General features: G+C 49.6%; 1 protein-coding gene across 2 annotated transcripts in view; it reads right to left on the bottom strand.

Annotated features, from left to right (window-relative positions):
* LOC144731310 (hepatocyte growth factor-like protein) overlaps positions 1-22,111 on the bottom strand; it is a 54,854-nt gene that overhangs the window by 11,784 nt on the left and 20,959 nt on the right. For both annotated transcript variants that reach the window (XM_078612365.1, XM_078612366.1), the window contains 6 exons: positions 20,410-20,537; positions 16,528-16,642; positions 13,276-13,412; positions 12,046-12,078; positions 9,718-9,835; positions 8,801-8,878 (listed from right to left, as the gene is read on the bottom strand). In XM_078612365.1, coding sequence (XP_078468491.1) covers positions 8,801-8,878; positions 9,718-9,835; positions 12,046-12,078; positions 13,276-13,412; positions 16,528-16,642; positions 20,410-20,537 — 609 coding nt within the window. The remainder of the gene's footprint in view (positions 1-8,800; positions 8,879-9,717; positions 9,836-12,045; positions 12,079-13,275; positions 13,413-16,527; positions 16,643-20,409; positions 20,538-22,111) is intronic.

The following is a 22,111-nucleotide window of genomic DNA, read 5'->3' as shown; positions in this document are numbered from 1 at the left end:
AACACGTGGTTATGCTGCTAAACTATTTAAAAACTTTTTTTTACTTTACCAGGTAAGGCCCACTAAGCTATATAGCTTTTGGGTAGGCAGGCCTTCAACTATTTATGAACGACTTGTTGTTTAAGGTTAGCGATTTGTCGTATTATCTAGCTGTATAGCAAATGAAAACATACAATTACTTTACTATGCAAGTAAAAAAAAATGTTTTTTAACATTTGTGTTTTTTTTTATTTAGGGCCCCTTTATAACATCACGCTACAGGCCCCGCACTCGCTTCATCCGGCACTGCGTCGTCCTTCTAACCTACACCAGAGACAACCGCCTTCATGGCCTCATCTGACCGGTGTGTTGCGTGTGACGATTACGATAGAACTCCTCTTGTTCGCGGCAACGTTGAGCGAGGGTGTAGCTCGTGTGCGTAACGGAGAGTGGGGAGCGGTAGTTGCAGCGATTAGCGCCACAACGCTTCGAACCCGGCCACTCAAGTTCGATTCCCGCTCACGGACAGCGCCAGTGACGATTATCTGACCCGGTCGTGGGCCTCCCCTAGGTCGACTCAGCCATAAACCAGTAACTGGTGTGGTGTGCAAACATTCCCAATGGGGATACAAAGGCGGCCGGGCGTGGTGTTGGCCACCCACCCCCTCATGTTCCGTGGCGGCATTCATAGGTGCTCGCTAACAGCACTTGCCCCAACAGTCTGATCAAGCTATACAGGGGATCTCTGTCCTTGTAATGACGAGCAGGACATCGCCCGTGTTTTATAACCACACAAATAACCACTGCGATCAGGCGTTACTACAGTGAGGATCGCTGGTAACCTGGCTGAGACCATCAGAGCGATGCCAGCGCAGCGCTCTGATCTCCGAGCCGCCCGGCCGCACCGACTTGTGACTGCACCCGCTTTCATCTCGTGGGCTTCCTTCGGTGTGGAATTGTCGAATTTTTTGCACTCGTCCAACGTCTCCCGTGGCGATGTATAAAAGAGGTGACCGACTCTGGCGCTTGGGTGACATTGTCGAATGCCTAAATTGTGGATGGCCCGGCCGCTGCTTTTGTCGAATATATTTGTTCAAGCGAGTATCCGGGGACGTACTGTGCAAGGGGGGGTTGTGTCACCCGATCAAATCGTGCGTACAAAAAGCCCGGTCACAATCACGGGGGAGAAGCGTATCTCACAATGCCAGGAGAGCTTAAAATATATATATATACTACTACGCGTAAATGCATTGTCTTCGGCGGTTGGTGTATTGTTAAATCACTGACAAAGACTGGGACTTGTAAATATTCCCCCAGGAAGCCTTCTGGATTTCCCCCACACGGATGGCAGCTACCTGGGGGGAAAAAAACCGGACCCAGCGGCAGCCTTAGCTGTTGGCCAAGCCATGCGTGAGACACGCGTGAGACACGGCACGGACATCGTGAGTGGGAAAATCGTGAAGTCTCTGCTCCGGTAGTGCCGAAACGCGACCCGGGGAGGAGGAGGTGGGAGGAGGGGGTCCACGATGGATTTGATTTGCACCTCCAAGTCTGTGAAATCAAAGGTTGGCAAGGACAGCGGACCCTACATAAGTGTGACAAACGCGTGGAAAAAGAGGCAGAAGTCTGTGAAATCACCTGGAGCTCACAGATAGCAGGGAGGGGGAGTGGACGGAGAGCGCCGTGGATCGGCTGGGCGCCGTGTGAATAGCCGGGCGGCGTGCAACAGCAACAACAAAACGAGGGGCTCGCGTCTCCGATAGTGGCCAGAGTTGGGGCAACGCTGCAGGGTGGAGGAAAGGGGGACAGGGCCCAGGGGTCTCGCAGCAAGCGCATGACGATTCGGAAAATTGTCACACGCGCACGCACAGAGACGGACGCGTGCCGTGACTCGCTGTGTGACTCTAACGTAAACGTTCCGTTGCACTGCGCCGATTGAGAGAGTCCGATGGCCCAATCGCCCATAATAATGCACGCACCTGATCTCACCAGAACTGATCACGTGCTATGAATAAGGGCCATTGCCCAAAACGTCGCCTTTTATGTTTTTTTCTTTGAAGGCCACACACACTGCTGTTGTTGTTGTTGACAATGCGTTGAGGTTTTTGCTGTTGTTAATTGACCTTGTGCACCTCTGCGAATGCAACAACAACAGCAGAAGCAGCATTACCACCACCACCAAGTAATTAGCTCGATGTATCAGCTGGCTCAATCATCTCGAGCCTGCATTGGGCCTGGGCGGGTAATCACCACGCGTGATGCCGGTGGTGTTAGGCAGCTCGATGCCCAATTGTCAGCAAAAGCGGAGCGCAGCGATAACCCCCATTGTTGCCGTGCCGACGCTCCGACCCCTCTGCTGCCCACCCCACCACCAGGCCGCGTCGACGTAGCGCCGTCCAGCACGGTCCGGGTGGCGCGCCGCAACCTGCGTGGCGTGTGGAGGCCTTTCGTCCTGCACGCGGCTTTGTGTTGTTGTTTTTTGCTTCACGGCAAGACACGCAGCGAGGGTCAGTGCGAGTCACGGCGTGCTGCCGGCCCAGGCGGCGGCTGCAGAGAGACCACAGGCCGCCCCAAGCGCTCGACGAAGCTCGCTCGTTTACCAACGCCGGGCGACGTCGCGAGACGTCGGGCGCTCTGGGAGGGACCTTGATTTGGTTCACCCGATGCCTCGCTGTGCGGGGGTGCCTTCATTTGTGGTCTTGCGATGGGGGAGGGCAAGGGGCGTTAATGTTTTAATTTGTGAAGGTCACGGTTCAATCCCCCCAGGAGGGAAAAAACCGTAGGCAGGATGAGTCAGGCTGTGTCTGCAAGAGTAGATTTTTTTTAGAAAATATAACAATAAGTTTTAAGATGTGCAAACACCGAAAATCAAGTCTGCATTAACCACACGTACTTGTGGTGAACATGCAAACAAACACGCTCTGATATAAGAAATGCATTTGTCTTTGAAACTGATTGGCCTACACCAGAGACAGCCATCTTTATTTGTCGTAAGTGTCTCAGTAGTGAGTGAGCTTCACTACGAATGCAGTGAACTAAGATGTCCCGCCATAGCGAACACCTGAACTGGCCATGGTTCCTCCCCTCTCTCATGCTTCACGAACCCGCATTGACCGGCGTGGTGAAGCACGGTCAAAGAGAACCATGACCTTCGAACGCAGCGCAGATACACGTGGAGCGTGCTCGAATGGCATGGGAAGGACAGAGTTAGCAGCTGGGAAGGTGGACTAGACCGTGGCAGGGCAGAGTTGTAGAGGTGATCAGGAAGGGGGGGTGTACAATGTGGTGCTGGATGAAGCTAGTGCGGGGCCTGTAGCATATGTTATGCAGGGGCCCTAAAAAAAAAAGTTTTTAACTTGCATAGTTAAGTAATTGTATTTTTGTATTTTCTATACAGCCAGATAATACGACAAATCGCTAACCTTAAACACGTGGTCGTTCATAAACGTTTAAGGCGGTATAGTACTATAGTAATAGAGCAAGTGCAGAATCACTGAACCTGAATTGATAGCTTGAAAGCATTTAGCGCGGGGCCCTTGAAAGTGCGGGGCCCGTAGCAACTACATGTGTAGCAACTACATGTGTAGCAACTACATGTGTAGCAACTACATGTGTAGCAACTACATGTGTAGCTACTACATGTGTAGCTACTACATGTGCAGCGACTTTTGCTACTAGGATAATCCGGCACTAGTACAATGGTTGGTTTGCTGACCCACCCCTACTGGACATCTATGAAGAAAAGAGCTTCATAGCTCATCGGATTCCTCCAGGATAAATACATATTATGATTCTCATATATGCAAGGGTGGTGGAGGAGGGCAGGTTAAATTGCAGCGGCACGCAGAGGTGAGTGGATCTTGCAGGCCAGGTGTTAACCACGCAACTACAGGATCGAGACATATGTACGTTGAACTTCTTTCGCACGGTACGTAGCCAACCGTGCTATAATCGGAGGTGCGGGGAAGTGATGGCGACTTTCCGTGGCACCAACAGAATTAGCCGCGATGACCCCTTGACCTTGACTCATCATCCCTGTGCAAGTGCCTTTGGGGGATTTCTCACACCTCCACTGTCCTCTGCTGGGCACAGACGACCTCCGCAAAAGCCCTCGTTACGTCGTCTCTCGAGATTTATATGCGCCGCGCGCGGTCCCTCAATGAATCCTTAAAAGCGTCGGGCGTCCGTGCTGATTTGGCGAAATTTGTCTGTCGGGGCTGAACAACTGGAAACCTCGACCTGGCGGGCGGTTGCCATTAAATACCCCACGCGGCGTTTTGCCACTTCGTTTAGCGATGTAAATCAGCGTGTACCGGGTGGAAATTCCCTCCCTCGCAGCAAACAAAAAAACGCCGCGCAAAATGATCACGGGTTCTTCGAGATTGTTATCGAAGCGGCATCGCACCGAGGCCGCGCGCGTGGCAGAGAGAGGGGCGTGAGGTGGCGGAGGTTGCCTCGAGAGTGCAGCACAGCAAGAAGGACGTTGTGAAAGCCATGCGGATTTTTTACTCGTTTCTTCGTAACATCTCATACGCTTGGGACTCGCAAGAAAAGGAAATGATTAAAAAAATAACAATGAAAATGTATATTTGGCCAAACAGGACCATTGTATGTGTGTGTATGTTGAACTTCTTTCGCACCGTACGTAGCCAAGTGTGTTAATCGGAGGTGCGAGGGAAGGACAACAAACTAGAACTAGAAAAGTCTTCTGACTCAATCGTGAGGTCGTAATGGGTAAACAAATCCGCTAATTGACTAATTACACAGCGGGGGAGTGAAAACAGCTCACAGTGTTGACAGGGAATTCATACATGGGCTTTTCCCAGTTGTACCTGATGTAGTGGACATGCGGTACAACCAGAACACACGCCCGAGAACTGCACGCGTTAACACGCGTGGAGTATTTGCTTGACAGTATTAAATCATTGCCAGCGATGTCGTAGGACAAGGTGTTATTTTGATACGTAACCGGGAACATCTTTGAACCGAGTGAAGATGTTTATTAATATTCCAGCTAAAGTCACCCTGCAAAAAATGCCTCTCTCAGCCGTGGGCATTAACAGAGCGCCCCAAACATCCCGACAATGCCACGGTCTGATTTTGTGAATCACGGAAATTCTATTAAATAGCAACCGAGTCCAACTCTCTGGACCGTGGGACGTAAACACTGAGAGCCCAACAAGGCCCGAGGGGGTTGGAGACCGGCTGTCCGTGTGAACCACTGCGCCGTATGTAGCCAAGGTCGCGCTCATTGCACACGAAGCGCTTGCCACAAGCGAACCGCAATAACCTTGCTGATCTCGTCAAGGAACATAAACCACCATCACGCAAATTCCGGTGGTCATCCTCGCAGCGGCGGCTTTTGGCTTGCTATCAAACAAAGACGGTCACAGCATCGCGCGCTTTCAGATGGGCTTCTGCGGCCGGCTGGAACGCTCTTCTTTCTGATATTAGAAAGCCACTGGAACTATGCACTTTCAAATCTGGATTAATAACTCATTTGTTTAAAATTGCTAAATTTAAGATTGCTTTTTGTATTTAGTTTGTTGTTCTTCCTTCTCACCTCCGATTTGCATGGTTGGCTACATATGGTGGGAAAGAAGTTCATACACATACATGCTGCATAGTTTGGTATTACGTACAATGTACACGGGGTGGAGCGGTGGTTACTGCACTGGCCTCTGAGCTGGAACACCTGAGTTTGATTCCCGGCCACGGCGAAGGTATATTTGTATCCGAAGTAGTGCGGTCATATCGGAAGTTGCCCTTGCCTGCTCCCCTCCAGCGTAACGTGAGGATGTTTAGGGGTACCACGGTGGTTAGGAGATGTTAACAACCTCGCCTGGTATGCAGGAGGTTCATGGGTTCGATTCCGACCCTGACGCCTTCTGCTGTATATTTGGAGTTTGCATGTTCTCCTCGTGGTCGTGTGGATTTTTCTCCGTGTCCTCCGGGTTTTCCCTCCACATTTAGAAACAAGCGTTTAGAGTCTTTGGCTGCTTTACACATCCACATGATAAGCCACTTCGTTTGAGCTATCATTTGTGATAGCCACGTCGCCTCTGAAAAAGAGCTCAGAGAGGCCTGGTTAAATAAAAAAAAATAGTTCAGTTTAATAGTTTAACACGTGGGCTTTCGCGACCAATATTATTCATAATAAAGGTTTTTGGGATAGATCGCGTTATGTATAAATGTGTCGCAACCCTCCACCACCGACACGACCAAAGAGTAACAAAATTGTCACGTTTGAAGCTGGATGTAATTACCAGCGAAACGTCGTACTACTCAAATTTTAAATGATGTTGATTCGCTCTTCAACACACCGGTGGGCTAAAGAAGTGAATAATTTTGTCCTTTGCAAACGTGACACTTTTTTTACTGTTTGGCCGTGTCGGGTGGTGGAGGGTTACGACACATTTATAAATAACGCGATCTAACCCAAAAACCTTTAGTATGATTAATAGTTTAATTTATGTGTATATGGCAACTGTGCTTGTGCGTGCAGTGCGCTGATATACAGCATCTACTGGAAAGTTATAAAAAGTGGGTAATACGGACGGGCAAGACAATCGTGACAAGGGGGAGATTGCATTGGGAGGGGCCTGGGCGCGCAGGATGGAGAGGGGGGGGGCAGGTCTCAAGGCAGACGGTGGGACCCTGTAGAGCAGACCTTGGAGGTGGCGGTGTTGGCTGTGGGACACCGGTGGCATCTGGCAGAGAGAAGGAAGTGACGGCGAGGTGCGAAGGCATCAGTGGCATTGGCCTTGATAATATTAATTTTAATGAGCTCCTCCCTCCCTCCTCTCCCTCCCCACTCCTCCTCCTGCATGTAACGTCATTCATAATTCATGTATGGGGAGAAGGACTTGGTTTTGGGGAAAGTCGCCTTTTAAAGGAATAAAGGTCGATCTATTAATTGAATGCAAAGTGCATCTCATGACGCTGCACAGTCGCACAAATTGAGAGATTTTCAGGCCGATTAGCGACGAGTGATGTTTTACTTTGTACTTTGCGCGACTATTATGTTTTTGTACTTTTTTTGTGTTAACGTTCTTACCTGCCGCTGCTGGACATCTGTGAAAAATATCTTTCTAGCTCGTATGATTCCTCCAGTATAAATACATATTCTGATTCTGAGTGTTTATCTACGCAGGAGGAAACTGGAGCCACCCGGAGACAACCCACACATTTGAGGCGGCAAATCTCGATCCTCATGCAGGAAGGACAGGGAGGATATTCGCCCGCACTTTGCTGTACTGCCTTCTCGTGGCGAGCCAGGCGGACGATCGCCTCCTCGACGCCCGCGGGGAGTTTTCACGACGATCCTCCAACCCACGCTGCTGCCTCCACAGCGCTGGACTAGAGGCCAACGTGCATAGCCACAACTGCTCCGGGTCAAATCTCTTGACCATGAACAGACATTGCGAGTGGCACCCAGACGTCGGTGGATCTTGGGATACCAGGGTGTTGATATTGAAATCTCTCCAGGATCGAGCAGTAGGAAGCGATGGTGAGATTTAGTAAAGCAGCGAGGTGTGCAGTGCCGGATGATCCTAGTAGCAAAAGTAGCTACACATGTAGTAGCTACAGGCCCTGCACTTTCAAAGGCCCCGCAATAAATGCTTTCAAGCTGTCAATTCTGGTTCAGTGATTCTGCACTTGCTCTATTACTATAGTACTATACCGCCTTCAACTTTTATGAACGACTGGTTGTTTAAGGTTAGCGATTTGTCGTGTTATCTGGCTGTATAGCAAATAAAAAAATACAAGTACTTTACTATGCAAGTTAAAAATGTGTTTTATTATTTATGGATTTTATTTAGTGCCCCTTTATATCGTATGCTACAGCTTCATCCGGCACTGGAGGTGTGGTCATGATCAGTGGCATTGGCCTCGATGATCTCTCGACATTGACCGTGGCCTAATGCAGACGTCAGACGACTTGTTTTGTAAACAGAATTCGTCTCTAAAGGGGGGTGTAGGGGTAAATGAAAACTGCAACTATGAATAGGTGCACACAGCGCAATGAGCCGTGCTGTCACGCAATTCTGAGATAAACATTTCATTTATCATTTTCATTATTATTAATTCTACTACTACCACCCAATTTCATCTTCCCTTCCTGCAAAACAAAACAGACTCTACATACAAATGAGCTGAGCCATCGCGATGGCGCTTGCAGCGTGAAATGTACTCGGCTGCTGTAGGGCGCATGTGCCTCCTCATTAGCATATACATGCAGAAGGGCTGCGTCGTCTGTACAGCGTGGCCGTCATTCAGAAAATAAAACAGTAATCTTCGTTGTTCCACTTCGACGTGCCCCGCGACGCACAGGCGAGCGACAGAGTAAACTGCCCGATCGTTCATACGACGTAGAGGGTGCAATTCTATTCTTGCGCACGACGGCAACAGCCAATATGGTTCAGAAGCTCAACGCCAATGATGAGGTCAGCCGCTGGTCACGACGAGAGAGAGAACATTCGTGTCGTTTTTGCTGTTCCTCATCCGTTGAGGCACCTCCGATTAGCACGGTTGGCTTACGTACGGCGGCGCAAGAAGCCGAAACGTGAATGCATACATTCGGGTATTTTAACTTAAAGCTGACGTGACTGCAGGAATTCATATTTTTGGGGTCTTTCCGTAAAGCCACGTCGATGTAAAAAATAATTGTTATTATTTTTATTATTTTTTATATCTACGTGGCTTTACCGAAAGACCAAAAGAATATGAATTCGGGTATTTGTTTACCAACGGAAACAGAGTGGGTTGAGGCTCCGTGGATGACACGTGTTGAAGTGCATGCACTGAGCCGGGCACTCACCAAGAGACGAAACAGTCGCGGGCACTCAGCACCCATCGTTCATCCACCAGGCTGCCTCCACAGAAGTGCTTCTTCTTCCTAAGGGGGGAGGGGAGTGCGCGAGCGTGCCACGGTTACCAGGGTGCCGAACGCTCCATGAATGTGTCTCGTGACCACCGTGAACGCAACGGAGTGCCCAATTGCAACGAGATCCCAAACGGACACCGTCCATATTGCCGATTGTACGATTCGCACCGCGGCCGAAGGTTTTCGCTGCCTGTACCTCAAATGCTGCTGCGTTTCCATGACGGCTGGAAAGGTGGCTTTGGTGGCACGGCTGAGGCTCTGGGTTAATCCGGCATCGGCATATCGAAGGCACGGCCCCATGTCCCCATGCAGCCCCGTGGGTCTGGCCCCTGTCATTCTATCCTCCACTTATTTTGCCCCCCCCCACCCGCCATACAGCCGTAGGGGAAGGGATCTTTAATAAATGAATACAAAAACTGATGTTTTATTTATGTATTTAAGTGTGTGTTCAGTGCGAGAAAAATGCGTGCATTACCCCTCCACGGGGATTATGGCGGCGAGCCTGCAGGCTTGCAAAGTCAGGTGCACGTGTTGCAAGACTCGGTGCACTGTTACGCTGCAAAAAGGACAAAGATCCCCCCGTGTAGCCTCAACAGACCATTGGGGCAAGTGCCGTTAGTGAGTAGCAGCACCTACGACTGCTGCAGGGTCATAGTAGCAGTCGCAACATGTTTGTGCTCTGGCCACCCCTATGTAAAATATTATACCGTATCAAACATGTGTGGGGGCTGCTGAACTCTTCAGCAGAGGGGTAGGGGGGGGGCTCAGCTGGTGACCCTGTGGCAGGATCTATAGAACGAGAAAGGGCAGGGTGCTTCGTGTGGGTGGGTCACGTGACACCACTTCATTACCGGTTGCGTAAGCTGACGGTCCAGGGCGAGTGAGAGCGCCTGCCGCCTGCAATGCGCACCAGCAGTGCTTGGCTTGGATGCTTCAGGCCGCAATTGTGCTTCCTTGAAGGAAGAGCAACTCAACAAGAGATACGGTGTGAAATGTCAGTCGTTATTTTTTTCGCACACCGCTGTTTGGCTCAGCCACTGAACAATGTGTAACCGGTGTCACGAGTTTACCCAAATTGATTTCCTGGCTGAAATGAGAATTGAGGCGTTGGTGTTCATTGTCTAAGTAAATAAATATCCTGTCTACAACCCTGAGTCAGTAGTGGAAATTCCACATTCCTATGGCGGTGTAGATTTTCCCCAAAGGACAACAACTATTGACTTCACACAAAGTGGTACCTATTTTGTCGACCCCCGGGGGGGTGGAGGGGGTGATGGGTTTGAATCAACCCCCGACCAGGATTGTTAACTCCGAACCTTCCAATTGCGGGCTGCTGGCTCTGCCGCTGAACCACGCAAGAGCCAGTCGGGTTTCCGGAAGAGACATTCGCTTTTGTCGAGAAAAATATTGACTTCTAATATTTAAGCTCTTTTATAACTTAAGGGGCCAATAATCATCAGACAGGAAAAAAATGTCTGCAGGCCGGAACAAATACAATATTTGTAAAACAGTGTGTTCAGCAGCAAAATCACAACAGGAATGCTGCATATGTCAAGATCACATTGGGCACATTCTGTTCACAACCTTGTGAAGGACACCCCAAGATTGTGGACATTTTTGCGGAAGCAGCAACAGCAGCAGTAGGAGAATAACGAGGCAATTGCATACTGGTTTCATTCTCACTACGGCTCATCAGTACGGCATAGCCACCATTGCCTACTGCTGCAACATGCAGCTGGGCTCGGTCCAACGCAAGCCCCTCGAGGTTTCCCCGTCAACAGCGGCGAGAGGAAAGCTGAGTTCGTCAGGATACTGCCGCCGTCTGTTTTATTACTGCAATTTAGATAATTGATTATTATGTGAAAAAAACGTAATCCTTTCATTCGAATTTAACTGAGCACATCTGGCAAGGCTAACTAAAATACAACTCACTGGACTGTCCAATAAAGCTCGAAAATGAATCCTCCCCCAAACCTAAGCAGCGTTTCACACCAACCGAGCGATCACAAAAGCGGCAATGGGGAAAAGTCCGTCGCTTGACATGGAAAGCAATGAGTGACCTTGATGAGACTGAGGGAATGTTAATTCTCTTCTGGCTCTCTAAATGTATCTTTGCTAATTATCTGGCGATGCTGCAATTGCCGGCGGTGCACAACCACACACTTAACAACAACAAAAACCCAACACGTTCGCCAACAATACTGTGGCCTTATAAAAAACACATTTTTACGTTTCAGGCAACGGACCTTCTTTATAGCAGCTAAATACAGAGGACAGAGGAAACAATGTTGCCATGAAAACAGGCAATTGGCCAAAACATCGCCAATTATATACTTTTTTGAAGGCCACGGTGTTATTGACGAGAGTGTACTATCAGTTGGACCATGCGTTGTTCGGAGTGATGTTCGACGTTTCACTCCACGTACCGCACACTTGTTCAGGAACTGAATTTGTTCAGTTCCCGAAGAAGTTCCCGATAGTGGCACGTGGCGCGAAACGTCGGACCCCGTGCACGAACAACAAGCGTTAACGACCCCGAAGACACGTAGCAAAAATAAAACAAACCTACACAGTGGAAGTGATTTCTCCACGTGACACCCTTGAAGTAAAATGGGCAGGAACATTCGATTTTTTTCTTAGGCTTTAATCTCCGTCTGAAAGAACTCTCTGTCTCGCTGCTCGAAATCCTGCTCGTGCTCAACGCTCATCACCTCCTCACGCGTCGCTAGAAAGTGCCTTTCGCCCACGAAAGTGCAAGCAAGCCGGGAGGCAGCTGTCGCAGGCAACGGACAATGCGTCAGGTCGTTGGCTATCACTGAGCAGAGGACAGAAGGCCAATGAGGAAAGACACCACGTGAAATTATGGGAGTGTTGGAGGAGGGAGGGAGTAGGAATTCATTGGTTAAAATTATGCCTCACACTCATGGTCAGTGCACTGAATAAAAGTTAACACTCGCTTTTTTTTATATAAGGACAAACATTTTCTCATTAAACTGATTTTTGATCTCAAAAGGCATGCGCAGTGACAGTGCCGCCCAAGATTATCTTATCTGCACGGATGGTAATTTCAGTCCGTCATTATGTTTACATTGACTGCTTGGCACTCTCGCCTTCTGTGGTTCATTTTGTGATTAAATTCAACCTTCGACGGCAAATGTGAAGACGTGTACATTGCTTACTGGATGTATTGGGTATGTGTAGGTCGTGTCCATCTGCAATAGGAGAGAAAGAAATAAAAACAAATTGCATTATCTCCAGAAATCTGGACGCTTTGGCAGTCGTCTGACAGTAAATCCACACACTCGACTCCGTCATCGCTACACTATAACATTCTGACCCTGTGCCCCTACTGGACATATGTGAAGAAGAGCTTTATAGCTCATCGGATTCCTCTAGTATAAATACATATTCTGATTCTGACAACGTTTAGTGACAACTCAAAAATACTTATCTTTGCTTATGCAAACAGCAACGAACTCACAGCCTCAACTTGCTTGAATTTTTTAAATATTTAAAGCAACTGTAGATAGTATGGAAATATATATTTCTTATTATTTGTATTTATTTTTTATAGTTGAGTATGAATGTGATGGAGCTCTGAGTGGCAAAGTTGTACCAGGAAGGCGCCACATTTGTAAAATAAAATAAAATTGGTGTGACTTGAGACTCTTTCAGGAGGGTCCTGCCAAGCTTTCGCAGTCACAATTAGAACCTTTATTTATCCTGGAGAAATCCGATGAGCTATGAAGCTCTTTTTTTACAGCTGTCCAGTTTGGTGGGGGGGGGGGGGGGGGTGCGGGGGGCAGGCAATGTCACTTTGTGTAATCCCAACCGTGTAATTTCCAGGTGCAGTCATTCATTCTACAGCAAGTTTGGCCAATGCCGGTTCAATGGCACAGATTACTTTGGCGAAACTGCATTGGCTGGCAGTGGTGCACAAGCAACAGAAACCGCAACGCACATTGTTGTCAACAACGCTGTGGCCTTAAAATTAAAAAAACTGAACATTTTGAATAGGCGACGTTTCGGGCTCATGACGCACGTATTTTCGAGAAGGCCCCATTGCCTGACGAAGGCCCATTGCCCGCAACGTCGCTTATATTAAATATTCGTCATACTTTTCAAGGCCACAGTGTTATTGACGAATGAGTTGAGTTTGCAGTCAAATTTTGTCGGTGTTTGTTTTTTGTTTTTAGCTGTCTAAGGGAGAAAACCGGAGAAGTAGGAGGAAGCCCATGCAACGTACAAACTCCACGGTAAGACAAACCGAGTCGCCAATCGAACCCAGGCGCCTCTTGCTGTGAGGCGCGAGGCGTTGCCACCTGCGCTGCCGCCCAACGGGCGAGGGACGAACGAACCATCTTCACGCCGAAGTGCGTGTGGCGGGTGGCGGGGGCAGGGAAACTTGCCACAGGCTTCCACGCTGCAGTAGTCCCAGGGAAGATGGGGGTCAGAGGTGAAGCACCAAGGCCCCCATGGGTCCCCGTCGGGGTTGCGGCACGAGTGGCCTTCTAGCCCAGCTCCAGGGTGGCTCTTGGGTGTATACCTGTCAAAGACAAAGATTCCCCCCCCCGCACACCGCATCGCCTTAACAGAGCGTCGGAGGCAAGCGCTGTTGCCGATAGACCTACGACAGGACGACACGGCAAATGATAACAATTAAAAATTACAAAGCGTCCTTAAACAATTGTTCTCAAGGTGCTTTGCACGGAAAGTGGAAAATAGTTTAACATCAACCGGGGAAATAAGGAGAATTCAAAGACGTTTGAAAATAACGAAAGCGAGAAAGCTATTTTAAAGAGATACGTTTTTAGTCGAGATTTGAAGATTTCGTCGTCTGACCTCGAAGGGCGACAAGATCCAGAGTTTTAGGTGCCGCAATTACAAAGGGGTGGGTGACCAGCACCACCGTGCCGATGTTCACACGCCGCACCAGGTACTCATTTAAGGCTGAGTAAACCTCGTGGAGGCCCAAGACTGGTTGAGATATTTTGTCACTGATGTTGGCCGTGAGTGAGAATGGACCTCGGGTCGCCGGGTTCGTAACACGGTGCGCGCTAACCCCGACACTACCGCTCCCGGGGTATAGCTGGCACACACGCACGCACGTGTACTCTGAGACAGGCATGTACGCACACAAGCGGGAATGAAGGCTGACATGGAGGCAAGCCCCAATGAACACCAGCAAGTCCTCACTAGTTTGTTGTCCTTCCCATCACCTCCGATGAGCACGGTTGGCTGTGTACGGTGCGAAAGTAGTTCAACAAAGATCCCCCATATAGCCTTAACATACTGTAGGGGCAAGTGCTGCGTTAATTCAACACACATGCACACACCCACACACACTCCGATGCACGGAACGATCTCTCTGTAGACTGCTGTTGGGGCAAGTGCTGTTAGCGAGCACCTGGTCAGGCCAGCACGGCGTTGCAGCAAAGAGGGTGGTATGGGCAGAAATGACTCCCACCTTCACCTATCCGCACTGGCTACCGTGGTGAAGTATCGTCAAAATGTATCTCACGGTCTGCAAGGTATGATGAGGCCTTCAAACAACATTGGAATGATAAAATTAGGCTGTACATGTGCATAGCTCGCGTAAATACATAAAAAAACACATCGATCCTTACACACGCAATTCAGTGCATGTACCCCGAGCATGAAGAATCAATATTAGTCACCGCAGTTCGTTGCATAAGTCCTTGCTCCTCTTTTCCAGCGTTCGGTAGATTACATCCGATTACATTTTGATAAATATCTGTGCCTGCTGGCTGGTTGGCTGGCTGTCTGAATGATCGTGTCTCTTCCCCAAGCTGACAGGCTGCCTCGTGGCACATTCGTTGAGAATGATGATTCTGAGCAAAAACTTTCCGACTCGCACACGGACGTCTCTCCTTTTTAAACAGAGACCGTGCACAAGCTCCTTTCCAATCGTGCAGGAGCCCTTCTGATCGATCAGGGCAGTTATTGTGATATCACAGAGAGTCCATTGAGAGATATTGATCAGGCAGTTATTGTGATATCACAGGAAGTGAGAGAGCCCATTGAGAGATATTGATCAGGCAGTTATTGTCATTGGGATAGCTTGGGTCAGTGCCAGTCACATTTTACGCTTTGTTAGCTTTTGGGTGAAATCAGCGGGCAGCTCGGAGGAACACCCGTGCAGGACGAGGGGAGAACGTGCAACATCCACGCAGAAAGGTGCCCGCGTTGGGAATCGAACCCAGGGCATAGGCTGCGAGGCACAAGTGTTACCACGGCGCCAACCTGCTGACACGGTGATGACCCCCCAGTGACTGCCCGCCTGGTTTTGATCGTTAGCCAGAGAGGAAAATCTTGCGTTCTATTTGCACGCTGCTTAACTTCCAAGATCCGATGAGGCCCCGGCACATTCAGGGCGAATCGATGGACGGGCTGGTACGTCAAAACACAAGCACCCCCGCGTTATCCAGCAAAGACCTTTTAATAAATATATTTATTTTATTTTATTATTTCCCTTCTACGTGACTTTACCGAAAGAACCAAGAATATAAATACCTCCTTGTTTAGCCTCACAGATTCTAGCAGAAAGCGGCGTTTGTCGGGCGAGCACCTATTAAGGCCGGCACAGATCACGAGGGTGTGGTGTGGCCACAAAAAAACTGCTCCCACCTGCCTTTGTTTTATCCCAAAATGCTGGTTCCCATCGCGACAGGGCACACATTTCAGGTCGAGTCGTCATGGGATAGACCAACGCAAACCTCCTCGCATTTAGTCCACGAGGTCGATCAATGAAATAAAATCTATAATCGAGGACATTTTTTTTGTACTCTGGCACATTTTTTAAAAATGCCGTCCACGCCGACATCCTGCCTCGATAAGGCGGGAAACCCCTGCAATCAACGCCCAGCGTGACGCAGCTGACGATGACGATGATGATGATGACGTCACAAAGGAGTGCTCATCACCACCCGTCCACGTGGGAACAAAGCTAAACTATTAAACGAAACAACTTTTATTCTATCAGGTAAGGCCCACTGAGCTATCTCGCTCTTTTTCAGAAGCGACCTGGCCACAAATGATAGCCCAACGAAGTGGCTTATCATCACGTGGAAATGTATAGCACCCAAATACTCTAAACGTACTTTGATTCTAAATGTTTAGGGAACCCATGGCCTCCTGTATACCTGGCGAGGTAGTTAACATCTCGCCACTTGCCACTTCGGTTATTCGGGACCGCGAACCAAACCCAGGTGGCTGGCATAGCAATGCGGCGAGCGAAGCCACCGCTCCAATGCTCTCTGTGAGCCTTCAGCCGACAAAAAAAACAAATATGCCCCGTATATCCTAACAGACTGTCGGAGCAAGTGCTTTTAGCGAACACCTATGAAGGCCGGCAGAAGACACGCCTTTGTCTCCCTGGTGGCGATGTTGACGCACCGCGCCAGTTATTCATTTGAGGCTGAGTATACCTAGGGGAGACCCAGGACTCGTTCAGATAATCGTCACTGGTGTTGGCCGTGAGCGGAAATCCTACTCGGGTCGCCGGCTTCGTAGCACAGTGGTGCTAACCGCTACGCCACCGCTCCCCACCACACAAAACGTGCGCACACGCAAACACAAAGGCACACGCAGAGTATCACAGAGCCCCGATGGGCCTGGTGAGGAGACATCAAGCTGCTCACCAGGGCTTGTGAGGAAAGGTCGCACTCCACGCCTGGCACTGCCGGCCGTGTCGGGTGGTGGCGACGCCGCCCCGGTAGGCCGTGCCCGATCTGCTGTAGCACTCTGCCAACGACGCTGGACGAAAAACGGGTAAAGCGCGGCGTCAGGGTCCAAGCAGCAGCGAAATGTCGCAACAAGCGCAGCGGCAGTCGCCCGCGTAGTCCTGCACTGTGACATACGTCACGGGCAGACGACTCCGAACTGGGATGGTGGAGAACGACGGGAAAGCAGATTCGAGAAAGTGCCGTCGCTCCGACCGCCTCGGGCGTGCGGTCGAGCACAATTTGCAATATTCCTCCCCCGCACCTCCGATTAGCCCGCGGTTGGCTAACGTACGGTGCGAAGGAAAGTTCAACGTACATACAAATATCCCACACTTTAAAAACTCTAATTTCTGTCCTAAATACTGCGGGTGCAAATGAAGCGGGATTTTTAAGCAACGATCCCTTCGTGAATTTACTGCTGACTCGACGTGCAAGAGTCCAGCGAGCTGCCACTCACTCACTAACCCACCCACCCACCCACACACTCACTCACCCACCCACCCACCCACACACTCACTCACTCACTAACCCACCCACCCACCCACACACTCACTCACTCACTCACTAACCCACCCACCCACCCACACACTCACTCACTCACTAACCCACCCACCCACACACTCACTCACTCACTCACTAACCCACCCACCCACCCACACACTCACTCACTCACTAACCCACCCACCCACTCACTCACTCACTAACCCACCCACCCACACACTCACTCACTCACTAACCCACCCACCCACCCACACACTCACTCACTCACTAACCCACCCACCCACCCACACACTCACTCACTCACTAACCCACCCACCCACACACTCACTCACTCACTAACCCACCCACCCACCCACACACTCACTCACTAACCCACCTACCCACACACTCACTCACTCACTAACCCACCCACTCACACACTCACTCACTCACTCACTAACCCACCCACACACTCACTCACTCCCTCACTAACCCACCCACCCACCCACACACTCACTAACCCACCCACCCACCCACACACTCACTCACTCACTAACCCACCCACCCACCCACACACTCACTCACTAACCCACCCACCCACACACTCACTCACTCACTAACCCACCCACCCACCCACACACTCACTCACTCACTAACCCACCCACCCACCCACACACTCACTCACTCACTAACCCACCCACCCACACACCCACACACTCACTCATTCACTAACCCACCCACCCACCCACACACTCACTCACTCACTAACCCACCCACCCACCCACACACTCACTCACTCACTAACCCACCCACCCACACACTCACTCACTCACTCACTAACCCACCCACCCACCCACCCACACACTCACTCACTCACTAACCCACCCACCCACACACTCACTCACTCACTAACCCACCCACCCACCCACACACTCACTCACTCACTAACCCACCCACCCACCCACACACTTACTCACTCACTCACTAACCCACCCACCCACCCACACACTCACTCACTCACTAACCCACCCACCCACACACTCACTCACTCACTAACCCACCCACCCACACACTCACTCACTCACTCACTAACCTACCCACCCACCCACACACTCACTCACTAACCCACCCACCCACACACTCACTCACTCACTAACCCACCCACTCACACACTCACTCACTCACTAACCCACCCACCCACCCACACACTCACTCACTCCCTCACTAACCCACCCACCCACCCACACACTCACTCACTAACCCACCCACCCACCCACACACTCACTCACTCACTCACGTGAATACATTCACACAATTCTCTGACGTGGAATACTCCAGATGACGAGAATAATCAAATAATTAATGGGTGTTTTTTTTTTTGGGTGCAAACATTTCGACGCCAGGGCTTGCTGAGGTTATGAACTCGCTCGCTAGATTTGAGAGACAGGTTTTATCACGGGCAGCTAAATTCAGGATCGCCGGATCTACCCCACCTACCACCTCATCCACACTTCACTTCACTAATATCACGCGTACACATAGTGTTGTTTACTTAATAATGTGAAGGTGAACTAATCTCGTGAAATCACCATCATCATCCCCTATCCCCTTTCTCCTAATCTGCAGTCCCGTGTTACCATCCGTTGATTTGATATTTTTAGCGAATGTGTATTTGTCTTGTGCAACAAGGGTCCTGCACAATTAGTTTGGTGGGGAGGCTGGTATTAAGTGTAGTTTCCCAGTTTTCAGAGTTAATGAGAAAAGTTGTCTATATTCGTGGTGGTAAAGTGTTATGTAATTCTCTCTTGCGCGTCACTCCTCTTCGCAGACGAATCGCCTGAGATGAAGACTTGTCAAGCAATCGACGCCCCACTCTTTTACAGCCGCTGAGATTAAGTTGTGACACTCCGCTTAATTTCTTCACATGATCAAAGTTGACGCAAGTCTGGCTATTTACGTCCTCTATGCAGACTGGTTTTTTTTGTGCACGAATAGGGAATTAGAGACAAGTGTTCCCACTTATTGGCCAATTAAATGCCCCAGCATCTCCAAGCACCTTAAATTTCATATCAATCATTCAAATGCCCAAACTTCAGTTTTCTTGATTTTTTTAGCCTAGGGGCCCCCCAATGGCAGCTGCCTGTGTGCAGCACAATGTGGCGTGGCACGGGCCTGTGAGTCGGCGGCGATGTTGCCATTGGCTATTCCAATTCAGGAATTTGCGACTCCATGTTTTTCTCTCTCTCATTTTTTGGCAAATTTTGGACCACGACGCCGGCACAGGTGGGCGACTCTATTTCGAACAACGTCACGGGATCTATCACGGCCGTTGTGATACGGACGATGCGTATTTCATGGACATCGCGCTCCACTGCAGGTTCACCCGCTGCGCCCACCGCTCACCCCGTACCGTGTGTCGTGTAGACTTATCTGGAGAATTTGCACAGGTGTGCGCATCTCTGCACGTGCCATATACGTTTCGAGTTTATTTAGGTAAATAAACCGTGCATGTGCATTACATGACATGCAGCTGCTATATATCTGGCAAGTGCTTTTCAGAGGGCACTATTGAGAATTCCACTGTAAATAACTGAATAAATAAGCAGGCAATGCACCTCCTTCACATCCCCGTCCCTCAACGTGAACACAAAAAGTATTGCTTGCACAGCCCATCAGCCGTATGGCCTTCTGGGAGTGCATATTTTGAGCAACCTTGATTCAAGACAAGCAAAGTTTTTGGGTCGACATCGGACCCCCATAGCATAAGGGGGGGTGGAAGAGGTGGGGGGAGTGGAGAAGGTGGGGGGGAGGGGGGGTTGGAGGTGGGGGGAGGAGGAGGGGGTGGAGGAGGAAGTGGCGGTGGTGTATTTGCCCGTGAGATCGGCAGATCACCAGAATCGATTTGAGCAAACCTGGCCTTGCTGATGAGATACTGCAGATGTCAAAACCCGTCCACACGTTGCTTGTCTTAATGCTGCTGAAGTTATGCACTACCAAAAATCCACGAGGGTTGTGTAAGAAATACTTTTAAATGAAAAAAATGAATGTGAAGGGGAAGAATATATGCAAAGGAGATGGTTACTGTCTGCTTATGTATGCTATCATTCACAACCTCCGCAAATACACGAATGGTTATTTTGCGCCACCATAAATTACCACGGTTTAAGGGTGGACTGCCAATTGAGGACAGACAGACACACGTGGGTTAGACCCGACAGCGGGTGTATGGAGCCCTCGTTCTGTGTTCTGTGTGGGTATGTAAGCGGCGCACACCGGCCGTAGGACTCTCTGTGTGTGTGTGTGGCCGTGCCAGCGAACCTGCAGTCGGCTGGGCGCAGCGTGGGATGTGGGAGCAGAGCTGCCTGCGGACGCTCGGGTCCACGGTGAAGCACCAGGGGGCCTCCTCCCTGCCGTCCGGGTTGCGGCAGTAGTTCCTGTCCAGTCCACTGCACAAAGACACAGAGCCCACGTGTAGCCTTGACGCACTGTGCAGGCCGGCATGGCAGCCGAGAAGGGGGGTGGCCAGCGCTACGCCCGGCCACCTTTGTCTCCCCAGTGGCGATGTTAACTACACATCGCACCAGGTACTCAGACTGAGTCGACCTAGGGGAGGCCCGGGACCGGTCGAGGTCATCGTAAGCGGTGTCGGCCGTGAGCGGGAATCGAATTTGGTTTCCCGGGTTCGTTGAGCAGCGTGCTAACCACAACACTGCCGCTCCCCAAAGTACGCGTGCTAATCCGCTACTCACCCACGATTATCACGGTCGGCTACGTACGTGCGGAAGAAGTTCAACATACATACATACATACACACAGCATGCACACAATACACACCACACACACCATGCACACATACCAGACATGTGCATGCAGGTTTCAAGTTTGTGTTGTTTAACTCGGTGAGAACTCAAGAGTCTAGGATTATCAATTTGCAAGATTCATCCTGCATCACCAAAATAACAAAAGCAAAAACAAATCGTATAAAGGGCAGCAAAATATTTAAAAAAACGTTCAATGGACGTTTTAATTAATCCACTTTGCTCTGTGCTCCTTCAACGGAGGAGGAGCAAAACTGCAACAAACCTTGTCCTGAAGCCCTCTGGTGGCGATCAGCAGTCGCTATGTAGCTCCTGATCCCATGGCTGCCACACGCAAGACTAACATAGCGCAAAAGTGTTCTCCTTTGCGAACAATGTTCAGCGCATGCCTCTGCTATCAGTCCTTTGACCACGGCGTGGATTCCAGAATCCTATGGTGGAGACCAGTCTTTATATAGCGCACAACGCTGATGATGATTCGGTGAGAAAGAGATAGCAAGTGAATATTTGTTTTTTTGGTATGCATAGCTAAATATTCTTTTCAAAGCACATTCTGGCTCTTTGCACATGACCATCCATCACTGCTAACTCCATCATGATTCTACTTTATTGAAAGTAGTACTTTAGCAAAAGAAAAATGTACAGGTTAGAGATGAATTTGGATGCACCATACAATTATTTTAAAGTATGTTTTTGCATGTATGTATTAATTACCAGATAAGGCACACTGAGCTATGTATAGCTCTCTTTCAGAAACGACCTGGCTATCACAAATGATAGCTCAACGAAGTGGCTCATCATCACGTGGAAATGTACAGCAGCCAAACAATCTTAGCGCGTGTTTCTAAGTGTGGAGGGAAACACAGGAGGACCTGGTGAAAAATCCACATGACCACGGGGGAGAGAGAGAGACACGAAAACTCCAAATACACAGCAGCAGGCGTCAGGGTGGAATCGAACCCACAACTTCCTACATACCAAAAACATAGACTGCCAGCAAATTAAGCCACGATAATAATTTACATTTTTAAATGCATGGAATTTGCACATAGTTTAACATCAAGTAAGGACAGAATAAGTGAGATAGACGTTTGGAAATAACTAAAGAGAGAGAAAGCCATTTTAAACAGACACGTTTTTAGTCGAGATTTGAACATTTGTAAGTGTCTCGGAAGCCCTGACGTCAAAGGGCGAGGAGTTCC

The sequence above is a fragment of the Lampetra planeri genome, chromosome 38, assembly GCF_965212315.1.
Source record: "Lampetra planeri chromosome 38, kcLamPlan1.2.h2, whole genome shotgun sequence".
Classification (NCBI taxonomy): Eukaryota; Metazoa; Chordata; class Hyperoartia; order Petromyzontiformes; family Petromyzontidae; genus Lampetra; species Lampetra planeri.
This window is presented reverse-complemented; position numbering and strand designations above follow the sequence as displayed.